Raw genomic sequence first — 17,180 nt, forward strand, 5'->3', positions numbered from 1 at the left:
CAAATCTGTGCTGGTTTTAAATCAGAGAATGGCTTGGAAGTCTCATCATATAAAAAAATACAGAGGTGAACTTGTGAAGAGTTCCCTCAATGTTGCAGGAGCACAGATGGGTAGTAAGAGGTGGAAGCTAAAGATTTAAATGAACAGTGATATCCAGAGAAGCCCAGGTGAGCCAATTTTCCATACTCAGAATTGGACAAGCATATTGTCTACTGGCTGTAGCCTGGACTGGATTTCAAACTGGTTCTTTTCTAAGTTCTGCTGCAGGGAAGTGGGTTCTTTTTCAAAGTTACTGATTTGTTCATCCCTGACTGCTTTAATAACCTGAATATAAACTCTTCAGCTGAAAAACTGCATTTGAGTACATGCCCAGTGTCCAACTCACCGTTACCAAATGCACTGGATGTCAGCATCCTACAAATAAGGGTTGGTCATGACATTTAGTTGAAGTAATACAGGGAGAATATAGGTATTAATACATAAAGTAGGTTTAAATATTACTTTTCAGAGGCTGAAATATTAGATAGACTTCTGAAGAGGCCAGAATAAAGGGCCAAGAAACCTGCAGTTGGGCAAGTATGGAATGTCTGCAATCTCTTCCTCAGCAGCAGCAGCAGCAGCACCTCATTCAGCATGAGATGGCACCAATCACATTGCCAAACAGATACAGTGGTGTTCTCACCACAGAGCATCTGCTGTGCTGACCAGCAAGCTGAAATGCCTTGTACAGGGGAAATGCCCCAAGATGCACAATGAAGGCAGACAAAAACAGGACTTCCATGTGTCCGAAGATGGAGTCAGACATCCCTGACTATCAATAAGGTGTTTGCTTTTTTACAACCTCTGCAACGCTACTATTGGCACTGAACAATCAGCCCTCATGGAAGGTGCACATTTTTCTCCGAAAACAGGGACCAAAAGTAGTTAGGCCAAACAAAGCTAAAATGTTTGCACTCTAGTTATAGAGTGTGAATTTAAAGAGGTGACATCACTCACTGCTAAACCTTTCTGGAGCTAAAATGAAGCATGAGTCATTAAGTAGTTTCAGTAGGTGACATAATGAGTAACCTGTTTCCTTGGATACATGAATGGACTTTCAGCAGGTAGGAGATATGCTTCTTGTAAAAGGATGAGAAGGTTTGGCTCACACAGAGATGATTTCTTGTGAATGTTACAGCAGAAAATAGACAGCCTTTAGCTTGCTAGATCCAGAATGCAAAGCACGAAGACAGCTTTTCCATCCTTGGGAAGAAATTAGTCTAATATGCAAGCTATACTCCAGCATTGGTGGTAGGGTAGCATCAGTAACAGCAGCAGTAATGTTTTTGCTACACAGATGTAAAGACAAATTCCCTTTTAAAATAATTTGCAGACAACACAAAGAATGACAGAATGGCAAGTGATGGTGAAAGAGGGCAATTCAGGTCCCTTGGTAAATTAGACCCTTTGAAAGAATGTGCTTTAATACAGGTGACATACAAAGTCACTATTATGCAAACCACTGATATATACACATGAGTGGGGAAAGCACCCATGGGAAAGTCATAATGCTGAAAGCTTAAAGATCACAGTGTGAAAGAATTTCACATGAGGTAACAGTTCAGCAAAAAGAGCTTAGGAGGAACCAGCCAACTAAGAGTATAAAAATAAGAAAAAATAGGAAGGTGCATTCCCTGCTATAGTGGCACCCCCTGTTATGCAGATATCATATACCTTTTTAAAACAGCTGCAGAAAGATGAAGGAGCTACAGAAATCATCTGAAGGATGGAGGATGTGCACTGCAGCTGGAATGCTTGACCTGAATACACCAAAGGAAGACAACAATATCAGGCGCTCAGATGACTCCTCAGTCTAGGATAGCCTACCTCAACAAGGAACAGTCACAGGAAGCTAAGGATAAACACATTCAGTGTAAGATAGAAGGAACATGGTGCATAAAATCACTTATATGGGGATGGAAAACAGAGCACAGGGCTCCTCCAAATCCTACAGAGCAAATATTTTGTCTACAATGCTAGTCCCTACATTGACTGAGATCTCTCAGACCAACCAAATCAGTCTTGGATTTAGCAGAAGGCTTCTGCTGAAGTAGGTGGGCTGGAGAGCAGCTCTGCATCATGCATTCCATAGTCTGACACTGGAGACTCTCTGACAGGGGACACATGATGTTGTAATGTAACAAGCATTGCAAAGAACTGGACTACTCCCTACCTCCCATTCCCTTTAAATTTTCTAGGTATTTCACTTACATTCAGCATATTAGTATGCTTAGTACAGATATTCATAAGCTAATACTCTCAAGTCTGAATATCTCTTCACACGGACCCAGCAGATTCTTCAGGTATCATTAAAGATGGCTAGATAGGGAAGCTACTGGATTAGTTGTGCTGATTGGTAAGGTGGGCAACTGAAGGTTTGCAGGATTGGTATTTTGGAGTTAAAGTGTCTAAATTCTCCAGAAATCCTGTTGGAAGTACTTAATGTCATTTATTTAGGAGCTAGTCTGTTCCTCTCTCTCTATGATCTATGAATAGTAAATAGATTCTCAGGCACATTACAAAATACTTCATATGTTGCATTAAGTCCTAGTGAACACAATCAGCAAGCAGGTCCCTGTCCCTGACTGATTGCTACTAAAGCAATACAACCTTAAATAAAACTTCACTGAGAAAGAGAATTACAGCAAGCTGGCTGGCAAGTTAGCTATTTGATAAAGAATCTGATTCTGCCAGGAAGAGTTAGGCATGTACTACGAAGACCTAACAGATTCAGCTGCCTCATCAGATGACTTAATCAGAAGATTGCTTAGCTCTTGCACAGTGATTGGGTGTAGGTAAGACTTGGCTGTTGCCTAGAAGCTCACATAACCAAGTAAGGCAAGTGTTTGATTTAAGAGATGAAAAGAATCAAAGTGATATTTGGGTATGAACTAGCAGCAAGACCTATTTATTCCAAGCTTGAGAAACAAACTGCTGCGTCTTATTGCTTCACAATCCTTCCACAGCTCTGTCAAAGGCAATCCTTTGATTTGGCTACATTCTACATTTATATTTTTCAGAGGGGGAGGTGAGGGATGGGGTGGGTTCTGACCTAAACCATGAATAATTAGTGTTTCTCAAAGGAAAAACAGACATCAAATATATAATTCTAACTTACCTCTACGATTAACAGGATCCTTAGCTACATATGCAACATAGTCTGAAGTATCCTGTCAAAAAATTGAGATATCTACGATGAATGCAAAAACATATTTGCACTGATTACAGCAAAAGATTACAGTCCACAGTATGTACAGTCCTGTGGGCTGAGCCCCAAATTACATATTTAGCTTTACAGTTCCATACTACTTAAACCCCATATAAAAGTCCATGTGTTTCAGTATTAATTGTACCACTTTCCTTTTTGCAGAATGTGATCTAATCCAGCAGAATTTTAAATTCTCTTCCATCAGTTAAACAAACTCAGTAGGATTTGGCCCAGGCCTCATTTAGGAGGGAATAGAATTACAAGTCCTTATCTTCAAACTACCCAGAGATTTTAGTTCATAACATGAATAATCATCTGGTTCTGTGGCAGAAGGAGTGGGAGTAACAGCACTGCTCCATAGAAATACTGAGCAGTGGCATTTATTCATGTGTGACAAGCAGGTGTTTACTCAACTGACTACAGTGCCATATGGCACAGAGGTGCTTAGCCCCTGCTTGGCTCCGACAGGCAGTATCCCTGTACACCCTCCCCCAGCCCTTAGGCTGCTCCCTGCCACACCTGTTGCCACATGCTTGGTGGATTTTCTGTCGAGAGCACACAAACATCTTGTTGGGGGATGTTTTTTCTTCCTCTCTTGTCACCCCTATGCTCCTGTGTACAAGTAGTGCAGACTTCTATCATTACGCAGATGAAACAGAAAGGTCTAGGTTTCATGCCTGCTGACATGTATCGAAAATGCCATAGTGCCTTGATGCAACCATGAAGTCCTGGTAAGATCTGGTATTTCCTGACATGCCTGGGTAGTCAGGTATAGCTAAACACAAGGGATATACAGGATACATTACAGCTGGCTGTGTAAATCTAACCAAAGCCTTTTCAGATGACTGATCCAAGATCATTGCCAATACACCAAGATCTAATGGTATAATAAGCATCAATCTTCAGTTAAAAGATAGACTTCTTCAGCACAGCTTTTTCTAGTGGAAGCACACACCACCACCACCAGCCACCCAAAACAAATCACTGTGCTAAATGCCTATACAATTACCTTCCTAAGGAGAGAGCAAGGGAAATGATGAAGTACAGTCATGGGTTCTGGTGACAGATGTGTAACCATGCCACTTAATGCATCATTGGAAGGCACTCAGACACAGCAGCAGTGAGGTTGGTCTGTTAAAAAAGCATAGCCTTGCCATTTTGTCTCATGATTTCTTACACATCGTGTAGCACAGTGTCTGGGCAGTGACTACAGTGGATGCATATCAACAACTAAGAGGAGGGCAAAGGTGACTACGTCTAAATAGTATTAAATAATAGACAAGCCTTGTCTCACTGTACTGGTTTCTTACAGCATGCCCTGAAACTCTCTGAGGGACCAGCACATGGTTGGCATCGATCCCGAGAGACCACTATGAGGGAAGAGAGTGAATGTGTGGATGCAAATTGCACTGCGTTATTTATTTCAGGGCCAGAGAGACTAGAAAATGGGCCACAGATCAATTTATTTACTACTTCAGGCATAGCTAATGGATACATTTATGCCTGAGTAAATCATAGATCTATCTCATAGCTAGTGTGGGTGTGACAGTCTGAAAACACCTATGCCTTATTTCATTTAAAGCTCTGAGATTCAAGCTGACTATGACAAACCATTAAGGATCTAAAGGTGGGCATATTTCACTGTGGCTGAGTTAGAAGACCCCCATCCAAAAACTGTGCAGGGATTGTCAGACACAGCAAAGTTATCCTTGACATTCAAGGACTGAAAACAAGTATGAATGAGCTATAATTTTCAGCCTAAAGATATTGCATTGTGGTGTTAAAATTTGGACGTATTGCTGAAACTGAAAAACTACTGCCTCAGGGACCTCTGAGAGACCTGCCTTATTAGACTTTATGAGATCCTCCACTCCAAAATTTCAGCAGATTATCTCCAAAAACAGATGTCTTATCTGGCAGCCTGGAAACAACCACCTGAAATTACTGCGGAGCAAAATGGTTCAGTGTATCATGGGAGGGGCTGAAGAGAACTAAAGTGGATTGAGAACATAGCCTTGGAAATAAAATTAAAATGGTTCTGAAATGTTGTGTAAAAGGATTTGGTAGGGAGATTTTTAAGCTCCTGTATACTGACACAGCCAGAAACTGACTCAACTGCAAAGGGGAAAATTGCAATAGTATATATGGTATTCAAGCTGTTCTCCAGGACTGTGGAACACTTCTTCAAGGGTTATATTTTGAATAATATAATTAATGGTAAGGGAGTGGGAGGAAGGTTGTAAAGCTAATTGCTCTCACAAATGGGAGTGAGATATCCAGAGCAGAAAGTTTGATGGGGTAGAGAAGTGAGAGTAGTCTCACTTTCTAATAAACCAAACTCCAAAATAAATTCCTGAAGAAACATGGGCACAGATCTAGCTTCCTAGGTCACTACGGCCTTTCTCCAACCAGTTTAAAACTCACATAAGGAGATAAATGTATGGTCTGGAGCTCAGCTTTGACTGGGAAATGCAGTTTGGTGGTGGCGGTCCTCTACCAAGTGGAAGGTATTAAGGGCTGATGAAAGTTGTGTCTAGATGGCTTTCTGATGGATAAATAAAACTGTGGCCTAAATCACATCCTTGCATTTTGTCATCCTCTATGTGCATCCAGGACAAAGGAACCAGCTGCTTTTTGCACAAGCTTTTGATTTAAAGTTGTTCCTTACTAGACCAGAGATAAGCTTGTAGAAAAACATTACCCATACCTACTTTTTTTCTCCCAACACCAGAATGAATTCATGCAGTAGCCTTATTGGGAACACAAATTAATAATTTCACTGTGCATTGTAGGCTCCCTTGCACCATGTAATTTTATTTCTCTGGTAGATCACTGACTCAGTAGTGAGATTTTTATCTCTAAAACATTTGGAGGAGCTTGTTTACTCCAAATCCAGAACTCTACTGCTGTTCTTCTCCTCTTTCCTGGTAAATTATTTCATCAGTGGGCAGTGTGAAATGGTGTTTCCAGGACCTAGCATTTGGGATGGCAGATGGGCAGCAAAGAATCTTCTTACGGAGGCAGGGAACTGTGCTAATCACTCCTCTGCCCACTTCAGGAATTGTTCATTTACAGCATCCATTGCAATCTGTTGTGTTTCAAAGCTGCTGTTGATCCATTTTTTGTTCCCCAAATTATTGTGATATTGTGTTCTTTTTCCTTCTGTAATTGTACTGAGCTCAGCAAAGCTATACTAAGCCTGAAATTTGTCTTTATGTTTTCTGACAATAGCAAGATGAACAGAGAAAGCACCAAGCATCTTCACCTCAACAGAGTAGAACTGAGAGAATTAACTCACAAAGCAGGCTAGAAATTGCCTTACCTAAAGTACATGACTGATATATGACAGATAACATGACGGAGAAAAAGGTACTCATTCAATTAATCTAAGTTTAAAAGCTTTCAAACCTCTAAGGTAAGAGGTGAGTACTGTCACTAATTTATATTTTTCCCCCTGCTTCCTGAGTGACAAATACTTTTCAAGCCCATTTATTAATGTATTTCTGGATGAACAGCTTATAAAAATAAGGAAAACCACAATAAACTGGAATCTGCCCTTTGATCTAAATGAACAAAATTTGTCGGTGTATCTAAAAGCTTTCCAGAACAGGAGAGAAAGATCTGTGCTTTTACAGAAAGCCTGTCTTCATGCTGCATGACTGCAGCAAATACACCTACAGGCAGAATTTAGCACAATCTTCTCAGTGCATACTTACAGTTGAGAAGAAAAAAAAAGTATGCATTAGTATAAATACTATAAATATAGCTGCAACATGTTCTATTACTGTAAGAAGTGCAAGATAAAAAACAGGATAAAAATCCATACAATGCCCATATGACTATTCTACATTACTCTTAAAAACAAAGCCTGACTTATCAGTTACTATGTGAATGCTTACAGCCCCTTGATACTTTTTGTTTCAGTCATTCAAAGGGGAGGATCTACTAACGCTTGTCAACCATCCCCCTTGAAGACAGCTTGATGGCAACTATCAAGAAAAACTTATGAAAGAGGAAACAAAAGTTATAGTGGTTATATTTTTCTTTTTGTAAGATATGCATTAAATTTAGTCACACTCATAAAGCAGTACCTGTGTGGGAGAAGGCTTTAGAGAAAAGCTTACCGGATCACCTCCAGACGCAAAGGAGATAGATTGCATATGGTGATTTGCTATGATCTGCATGGATCAGAAAGAATAAGTGTGAATCAGATGGGTTTCTCACAGTTTGCAATTTTGATTTCTTTTCTGCTTGTATGCTGGTGAAAATCCAAAATCAAGATAAAAATTACATACAAGGACTTCAAAGAGTAGCATGATAAATATAAACAAACTTAAGGATAAATGTATCTATTCTGGTGTTCTTTAAAATGTATCAGCATACTGCAAGAATGCTAAATATACTCAGAACTCCAGTAAATCATACAGACCTCTCAGAAAGTATCTTTGGAGAAATTTTAATCTGCTAAAGCTCACTTTCTTTATTAAAGATAAAGATGAATGAAACAAAAGGTCCTATTTATTCATCAAGCCATTTTTCTCCTGATGCCATTCTGGTGAAATCAGTGAAACCATGCCAACCTGTACACCAGCTAAGATTCCTAACATTGCATCCAACACCTACTGTGTAATTTTATGTTTCAAACATCAACATGTTTACAATATGCAAACAGATTTTTGAATCTAGCTGCAGTGTAGCATTGTGGACTAATTCACAGGCACACTCTGGGGCATTTGAAATTCAAATTGCTTATGTACAATTTGAACTAATATGATATTTCTCTGGGAAGAGACAATTTGTCCTGAACCTCTAATAAAAGTAGAACATCTCTGCTATTCTGAGAATTAACTTAAAAAATCTTTTAATAATGAAATCATGTAACAACCAAGAAAGAAAAGGTCACTTGAAAGAATTTTTTGCTTGATATTTGAGTCACAGAAGCCATGCCAAGGAATTCATCTGTGATGGGACAGGCCACTGTTTACTTCCTCAGAGCATCTGACGATAGAATTAGGATCTTGATTCTTCACTTTGGAGAGGGAACCACACACAGAAAGCCATTCTGGAAAAAACAAAATAGGCTGGAAAAATATTCTCTGTGCTGTTTCCTCTAACCTGCTTCTTAAAGGCCTGAACTATCAACTACCTTCCTTAGAAAGAAAAAAGCCTGACAGGACTTTGCCTGGATCTCACTGTTTCACTAAGTCAGAGAGAGGTGACTACTATTTGTAGTGTTTCTTTTATGTAAAGAGCACTTCATTTTCAATAGCCCTGCTTGTCCCACAGCATTCTCCAAAGATGTGGTTAGTTTTTAAGTGTATACTGGTGAATCAGTGTTCTGTTACTCAGTAGTGAGGGTTTCCTACTCTTTTTCCCCTTAAAGAACTAACAACAGAATACAGAGAACATAGAATACATATAGAACGTAGAACATCCTAACAATAGAACTAAACTGGTGAAGTTCTGTTAGACATTTCATATCATCACTATCTTGACTTGTGTAAATAACATAATCTTTTATTTCAGCATATAAAAGAAAAAAATATTTCAGATTGTTGCTAAACCAATTTTTTTCCAAATTTTAAGGAAGCTGAAAAGTGCTTGAAACCATTAGTTCAAGTCAGACAGATTTTTTTAATTTCACAGCTAATTTAGTTTGAGGTAGGGGTATTCCCCACGTCACCTCTATCAATACAAAAATACTGAAAAGAGACTCAGCAAATTATCAATGAATTGCTTAAAACAGAGCAATTCACTAATGTTGGCACATAGTTTAGAAACCTTTCGATTTGTGCCAATCTTCATTTCAAAGAAATAAGCAAAACAAAATCAGCTTCCACTCATTCCTGCTTAATATGTTCACAGAACTGTTGTGCAGGGGTACATGCAGTTGCTTTCCTTCTATCTCAAGAGCCAACAACACTATCTTGTCTTTTCTGTCCTTCCATATCTGTGGGGAAAAGGAGGCCATTACATAAGATCACAGCCATTCTCCTGTGTGGGGCCTCAAATGCAAAGCTGCAAATCAAATCCTTGGCATAAACAAGAAATAGAGGAGGCCACAGCTAGACCAGGGATCTCTGAGAAACCAGATATTTCCAGGCCTGCACCACCTAGAAGAGTCTACCTCAGAAAGAATGACATGAGAGAAAGATAAAGAGTTTTCTCAATTCAGAGAAAAGGAAAACGTGGGGGATGGCTCTTCTCTGAAATAAACTACAGATGTAAACTACAAATGTATTTTAAGTATATTTCTGCCCTAGCATTGGCTGATGACAAGCTGACTTTCAGGGTTTGGCACTTCCTCAGTAGAGCTAATTAGCATCAAGTCCTTATGCCTTTGATGGGGTGTAACTGTCCTTAGGAGAGTTACACTGCTGTGTATATTCCATAGTAAGGCTACAAACTACTGCAGCTAGTCATAACACTGCTCCCATAGTCTCAGTGCTCACTGCAGAGGATTGTGATGTTTTCTAAATAAGAGTGAGAGTAAAGATATATGAATGAAGACATAGGAATGAACAGCAAGCTTTCTAGTAGACCGTGTATATATATCCTTTCTTATTTTTATAACCCTAAGGCCCCAAAGGACAGTAGGAATTTTACTATTTCCTCTCTGTGTCTGGGCAGAAAGTTGCATGCCCTAATGCAATATGTGGTTCACAGCAAATAGCACAGCAGCGACTACGCATGTCTGTCTGCTTCCTCTTTATATATACCCTGAGCAAGGATTTTTCTCATCTCATACATCATTCACAAACCACTGCAGTGATTCCCCAAAGTCTGTCTGTACCTTCAGCACAGTGAAGGAGAAGAAATTAGCTGCTTTAAAAAGTCTTCCTTGTCTCTCTAAAAGACTGGCCTTTCACTGCACTGCAAAGTCCCTGAGGCTGTATTTTTAGCAGTGCCTCAGGAACAGTTTGCCCTTTAAGACCCTAAATGGGAAGAAAACAACAAAACTGAGATGCACATCCAATATTTTAGTTGTTGCTTCAAGCACGACACTCTTACTACTCTGAAGGTTGTAATTTTATTCAATAAGAGTTCCCATGACCAGAAAATGATATTTCACATCACAGGTCTTCTAAGAGCATCCACCTGAAATATGGCAAGAAAAAAATAATTCATCAAAGTTGTGTTGAATAGTGAATATGCTGACTTCCACTATGATCATATTTTGGTTCATTCATTTTATGATATTATTGAGGAATAACAATGTTGAGCAACTGAGTATTTGGCACACAGCAAATAATTGTGCAGCAGGCTGTTCATCAAAAGCCTCACAAATTAACACAGAAGTTACACTCACCTGTTTTGTATCTGGATTCATTAGATTTAAGCTGCTGGTGGAGATATTCAACATTATGCTCATTCCTGCAAACTGAAGATTGCTCTTTCCCAAGATGCTAGAAAGGACTTTGCTTGGTGGCTGTGAGGAGGGGGGGAAAAAGCAGATTTTTGTTCTCTGATTTTTTCTTTTTGAATGACCTTCATTGTATGCAGGGTTAGTGGTGATCTTAAAGGCTTCTAAAAAGTTTATGACTTTTCAAAGACCATTTAATTGCAACAGCTGTTTTCCTCTGGATATTATTTCTCATTTATACTACCACTACTGCTACTATTATTAGTAGTAATAATAATAATTATGATGACGATACTATCCAAGCAGTTCTTCATCTACTCTTGACCAAAAAATAGGGGTTTTGTGAGATAGCACAGTCTCATCTTCACCAAGGGACTAAGTAATCAGACTAGATGCATGCCTTCAAGTCAGTATCTTAAAATGACAATAAAAATAGCTTCAACTCTTGAAAAGGAATCTGTTGTTTTCTCTACATCTACTGACTGTACTACTCCCATGCAACATGGAAAGTGGGACTCCAGTGATACCGATGGAATGCTCACAAAATGGGATACAGGGTGTTATGGACTAGATGACCTCTAAAGGTCCCTTCCAGCCCAAACCATTATATGACTTTGCTTGTAGACACAAGAGTAAGTAAAAGCCAGAGACAGACAAATAAAACCTCTTTATGGTGGGATAACACATGCATCTTAAGATTATCAGAGAAGTCGTCTTAGAATGTAATACAGAAGATGTAATAGTATTGATAACTTTTATAGGCATTTCACCAACTCTTAGGAGATTCTGTAGCAACAGAAGTTATGCTGCCAAAGCAAAACTCACAAATTTCTCACCTTTGACAGCACTGGAGAACCACATAGATGCATGAGAGCAGCCTCATTCAAGTAACCACAGCCTGTAAAAAATCAGGCTGCCCAGCAGTAACAGACCAAGTCCTTTAACTTAGTCTACTTGCACTAGTGAATATTCATGCTGGTCATTAGGATGCAAAGGCAAAATAACTGGAAACAGTGTTCCTCTGCCACTATATTTACATTTGTCCTAAGCTGCCTGCAAGCTTGGATAGCTTTGTTCCTAGCATGATGGACACACTTGAGCTTCTGTAGTCTTGAAAGTTTACATGCATTCAATTTTATGTTCTTTTCCTTCTGTTTAACTGATTAAAAATACACTATGTACATACTGCTCCTATGTAACCTGTGCTGCACTATTTAACCCTTCCATGTTACAGAGCTAGTACTTCATTAACTTCTCTTTTGAACAAACACTTTTGAATATTATTGTATCCCTTTCCTTAATTCTTCAGGATTCCTGGGACATGCCTAAGGATCACCTACCCACAGTACAGGTAACCTCTGAGAATTTGGCCTCAGGTAAAGTACGTAACCTTAACCAAATTGATATGCCACTAGTGGCAGAAACACAATGAATGTACAGGCCAGCAAAAGACATGTCTTTGACATTTATCTGAAATTCTGTTGTTCTTTTCAATAACTGATCAGCAACATTACTTTTAAAACCTATAAAACAGCGAAGTGTCTCACTAGGCACTTGGAACTCTGATTAACTTACTTTTTCAACTACATTTTCTGTCATTTTGCTTTCCAAGAAGAAGGATGCTTTCATTTTTACTTTCAGATTTAAAATGAAAAGCCAGAGAACCAAGAAATGCTAATGAGATAAATTTGGTGGAGGTGAAACCATAGCCTTAATTTCTGAGAAAATTTCCAATTACACTGTGACACATGTTGTCACATGATTGCTTTTACCAGGATATGATTCTCAATTGCAAACAAGTGACATTTCCTCATGTTCTTTTCTGCTGAGATTCTGCATAATGGTGGAGCAGCTGGGGAAGTAGGCAGACCTTTTCTGTCATCTGCCCATTCTCTTCCTGTGCTCAAGGACACATACAAGGGCTATAATTAACTACTTTCTATGCTTCTTTCCTTAAAGGTAGCATTACATCCCAGCTTTGCTAGCAGGCCTCTGGAAGAAACTGTTGAGAGCCAGTGCAGGAGCTGAGCCAAGGCTTCCTCCCCTTCCTATCTGAAGACTCTAACTCACAGCACACAAACAAAAACAAAAGAATGGTAATAACGACATCAGGGACACACTGGACTCACCATCAGCGCTGGGCACTGAGCAACAGCCATAACTGTTTATGGGAAGAGCATAGGGAACAAAGGATCACCTCAAATGCTCTTTCCATTTTCAGAAATCAGTGATCACCCAATTTATTAAATGTTATCAGTAGATCTATCCTTCAAGAAAAGATCTAGTCACTTTCAAATCTATATATGTTTTGTCCTTCTGCTGTATCTTCCAGCACCTATTTTCATAATTTATTCATGCATTTTATGAAAAGGCATCCCATTTGTTGGTTTCAACTCCTCCACCTGCAGTCTACCAAAAAATAAAATTAAAAATTAAAAAATAAAAAATAAAAAATAAAAAATAAAAAATAAAAAATAAAAAATAAAAAAAAAGAGGCAGTGTCTACAGAAGGAACATAAAGGCATCATCTTCACCCAAGATGTATTTATATTTCCAGATGCCTACAAAAGCAGATCCTGACCAAAAGGGCAATCAACAACGTACAGTGTGTAAAAACAGACAATACTTTAAATTATTAATCATCTTCAATTCTCAAAGCTGCCTTAAAGTCACCTGCCTGCTATGCCTGGTCTTCACTGTGCTGAACAGAGAAAATACAGTCAACTGCACTACAAGAAAAAAAAATACCTTTCGTTTCTTGAAGGCTCTTTTGGCACCAGGCATGGCTTCACAAACACGACTGATTGCTTCCCTGAAAAGACAGAAAAAAGCTTTATGGCAAAAGAATGTCTAGGTTTATTCATTACTCTTTGAAATGTACTCGAGAGAACAATTTCAAGTGTATTTCTGATCACAAGCGAGGATAGTTAGCAGGTCAGTTAGCTTTCCTCTAAAAAAGAAAGTATTTCCTCACACTACCAAAAAGACCTTTTCTCACTGTAAATTAGAATATTGCTCTTAATACCATCTTTCCAGTCTCACTTTTGTAGATTGTTAAATACCTTCTTTTTTTTAAAAAAAGTTTCTTTTTATGGGAGAGTTAGAAATATCATTTTTATTACTACTGTACTACGACTTTTCCAGTCAGAGCAAAACCACCAGTCTTTAGATAGTATCAGAACCCTAAAATATTCCTGGTAATATGTGCATTCTATACAGTACCTGAGATGTACAACATTTTTATTTTACTAATTCAATACAGTCTGAGTAGTTTATCAGTGGCTTTATGTTTATATTATAGAGAAAATTATTGCCATCAATATTTTGCTTCAGTTTTTTTTAACATTGCTTCATTCTTCCCATTGCGTTCAGGTTGACTGAAAGTAGTATTTCCAAAATTGATTTGAATTTCAAAGAAGAGAACTGTACACCACAAAAACTCTTGATATCATATTGCCCCAAACAAACCTTACAGTTCCTTTCAGTATTTAGCAATTTATAATCTGAATGGTTAAGCTGTTCAGTGTTTAGAATATGCTCCTGTACACACACAGGCCTTCCCTCTGACCACTAGGTACAAGGCTTTAATAGGCTGGTCTCACTGCAAGACAGAATGCTTTCACAGGAACAAGCAAAGGTGACACCAAACCTTGTTTAACTATTTTTAATTTGTATTGAGACTAACAGTACATTATATATAGAGCCAAATCCATGCAAATAACACATATTTAATGTAACCTCCACACACCCCCCTCCAAACTCAAAACCAAACCAACCAAACAAAAAACCAAATCAGAAAACAATAGAATGGGAAACAATGAACTACGAGCTAAAGAACAGTAAAAATAATCAAAACCTTGAAACATCATCTGGATAAAGACATAAATTATATTAACTTTATGCGATATGCTGTATGTTTCAACTATGCACAGGATCAACGAGTCAGAAGAACAAAGTCATAGAAGTGTACTTATATCAGCATTCAACTTTTATAGGCTCAGCAAATGTGACAGGTTATATCAGGTGGCAATCAGTAATTGCTACATAGTTATGCCTTGTGTGCTTTTAGCTTGGACCCAATCCAAAGTTTGAATCACCTGGAAGAATCACATTTTATTGGTTTGGGGAGATGGGTGGTTGTAGGAATGGAACACCCCTTGAAGCAGGTTTACAGTCCTTCTATTCTGAAGTGTGAGATTTATAGCAAGAAATGGTTAAAAAAATCTTTCAAGCGCACTATCTTTTCTTCAGGTCTAGAGAAGAAGTTGTTTGTTCAATAACTTATCTTATGCCTTTTTTTCCTCCACCTGCATCTGTTTATCTAATAGAATTGCCTCTCACTACAAACCCTACCTTGGATATGCACTCAAATCATTACACTACAACAACACCCCATTTCATGGTTCAGCACCTGGGTATAGTTCCCACCTTTACCTTTTTGGGTTTTTTTTACTCCAAACAACTGTTTCAGTTAAAGTAATTACTAGATTTTCTTACAGAGCAAGTAAAAAGCAATTGGCTTAAAAGAACATGTCTGATGCATCTTAGAAATAAAGCATAGCAAGCATCACACAGTGATCAACCTGATACTGAGACAAGGATTACCCTTGAAAATGTAACCAGGGAAAAGTGAATAGTACACCTCTCAAAAGAAAAATTCACCAAAAATGCTTCTCTTTGATTCAATAAAAAACAAACAGACATTGTCTTTTACAGAGTCATACTCTCTGGCTACTGAGCTAAAACCTGTAGCTTCCCATCTTACTTCTGCTGAAGAAAATTCTTTGGAGGTAATAGAATGGGAAGTTTAGGCCAGTGGTAGTCTCCAGCCCACTTCAGTCTTTCAGACCCATGCCTCTGGATTCACCAGGTGTGTCTCAGTTTGCCAGGCATTTTGATTGCAAGTTGCTTTCACAGACACATCACCAACACTTGTCACCTCGTTGTCTCTTCCAGTGGTCCAACTGGCACAATGAGTCACCTCCTAGGTTTTTCCTCTCACAGAAAGGACTTGGATTTCTGACATAATTTGTCTATCATTTCCTTTCTCTTCCTATTTGCCTCCTTCATCTTCTCTCTAGTGGCAGCATGAAACTTGGAGAAAGACAAGGGGATTTTCAGGCCACTGCACCCAAACAAAAGTGTCCAATCTTGTCATATTTCTAGCACAGTGTTGGATCTTGCAGTTTTGCTACTACTGTTCCTATTTGCCACTCATGATGACCAGACATTAAGTGTGTTACTCAACAGATTCATCTGACTCAAGGACCTTGTTGATAAAAACTGCCACTTGAGCATAGGACAGGAAATACACTATCTGAAAAGGCTGAAGCCCAGGGCAGAGCTTTGCAGGCCTTGACTACTCCTTGCATGCTCAGTCTTGGTAGAGCAGAGACTTTTTTAAAAAATAAGCTGGAAAATGTGGGCTACACGTCCTCTCAGTAAAAAAAGCACTATATAATTTCCAGCTATTTGTCTTCCTTTTAGTAAAATATCTCAGTTTTATAGAACTCAGTGTTCCCAAAGGTTGTGGGAAGTCTGGGAGTCTTTGGGTTTTGAACCTCTGTGAATACTAAATGTATTCAAGCAACTGCACAGTTCAAGTTAACAATGCTTTTAGTGAAAATGCTGGGAATTTCAGAAAGCATATTCATAGAGCAATTCTGTGTAATCAAGGTCAGAGTGCCCTGGCAGCAACTCTTTGCATGCCTGCAACAGAAGGCACAGTACTGTTCCTGTGTGGGAGTTAAGGAGTCTAAAAGCAGTATTTGAAGAAAATAAGAAGAAAAAGGATTATTGAACATCTGTCACTGCAATGATATGTATTTTATCCAAGGGCCACCAAGATGACTATAGGAATGGAGCACCTTTCCTATGAGAAAAGGCTGAGAGAATTGGAATTGTTCAGCCTTGAGAAGTGGAGGCTTTAGGCCTTCCAGCCATGAAAAGAGCCTACAAGAAAGGTGATGAGAGATCTTTACAAGGGCATTTAGTGATAAGACAGGGGGAATGGCTTCAAACAGAAGGGGGAGGTTTAGACAAGATGTTCGGAAGAAATTCTACACTGTGAGGAAAGTGAGACACTGGAACAGGTTTTCCAGAAAAACGGTGGGTACCCCATCCCTGGAAGCATTAAGGGCCAGATTGGATGAGGCTCTGAGCAACCTGGTCCAGTGACAGGTACCCCTGCCCATGGCAGGGGGATTGGAACTGAATGGTCTTTAAGGTCCCTTCCAACCCAAACCATTCTATGATTCTATGACAGTTCTCCAATCACTCTGCTCAGAATATTCTAGATAATTTAGGGGGTGAAGTTGTGCACAGACAGCCAGATAGCTGGTGATGTGGAAAGGATGGCCTAAAGGCTTCTTTCCAGCTTGCAGTGCCAGGCAGGGCAGGGCAGATGTAACAAATTTTTTTCAGCAAATCAAATCTGCAAATACCTCAGCAGCACAAAACACCTGAGTCACAAATCAAGCCCAGGAACAGGTATTGGCGCTAGGCTGAGTGTACCGTCACCTAATTGTGCCTTGCATAAGGAAACACTTGCATAAGGAAGGCAAAACTAAA

The 17,180-nt window shown here is 39.0% G+C and overlaps 1 protein-coding gene across 1 annotated transcript in view; it reads right to left on the bottom strand.

The window, feature by feature from the left end:
- The window catches only part of SHC3 (SHC adaptor protein 3), a 52,226-nt gene that overhangs the window by 9,909 nt on the left and 25,137 nt on the right, over positions 1–17,180 (bottom strand). The window contains exons 3-6 of the mRNA XM_066339744.1: positions 13,359–13,422; positions 10,557–10,676; positions 7,372–7,425; positions 3,158–3,209 (exon numbers count right to left, since the gene is read on the bottom strand). Of these exons, the coding sequence (XP_066195841.1) occupies positions 3,158–3,209; positions 7,372–7,425; positions 10,557–10,676; positions 13,359–13,422 (290 nt within the window). The remainder of the gene's footprint in view (positions 1–3,157; positions 3,210–7,371; positions 7,426–10,556; positions 10,677–13,358; positions 13,423–17,180) is intronic.

Source organism: Sylvia atricapilla, chromosome Z (assembly GCF_009819655.1).
Source record: "Sylvia atricapilla isolate bSylAtr1 chromosome Z, bSylAtr1.pri, whole genome shotgun sequence".
Lineage (NCBI taxonomy): Eukaryota > Metazoa > Chordata > Aves > Passeriformes > Sylviidae > Sylvia > Sylvia atricapilla.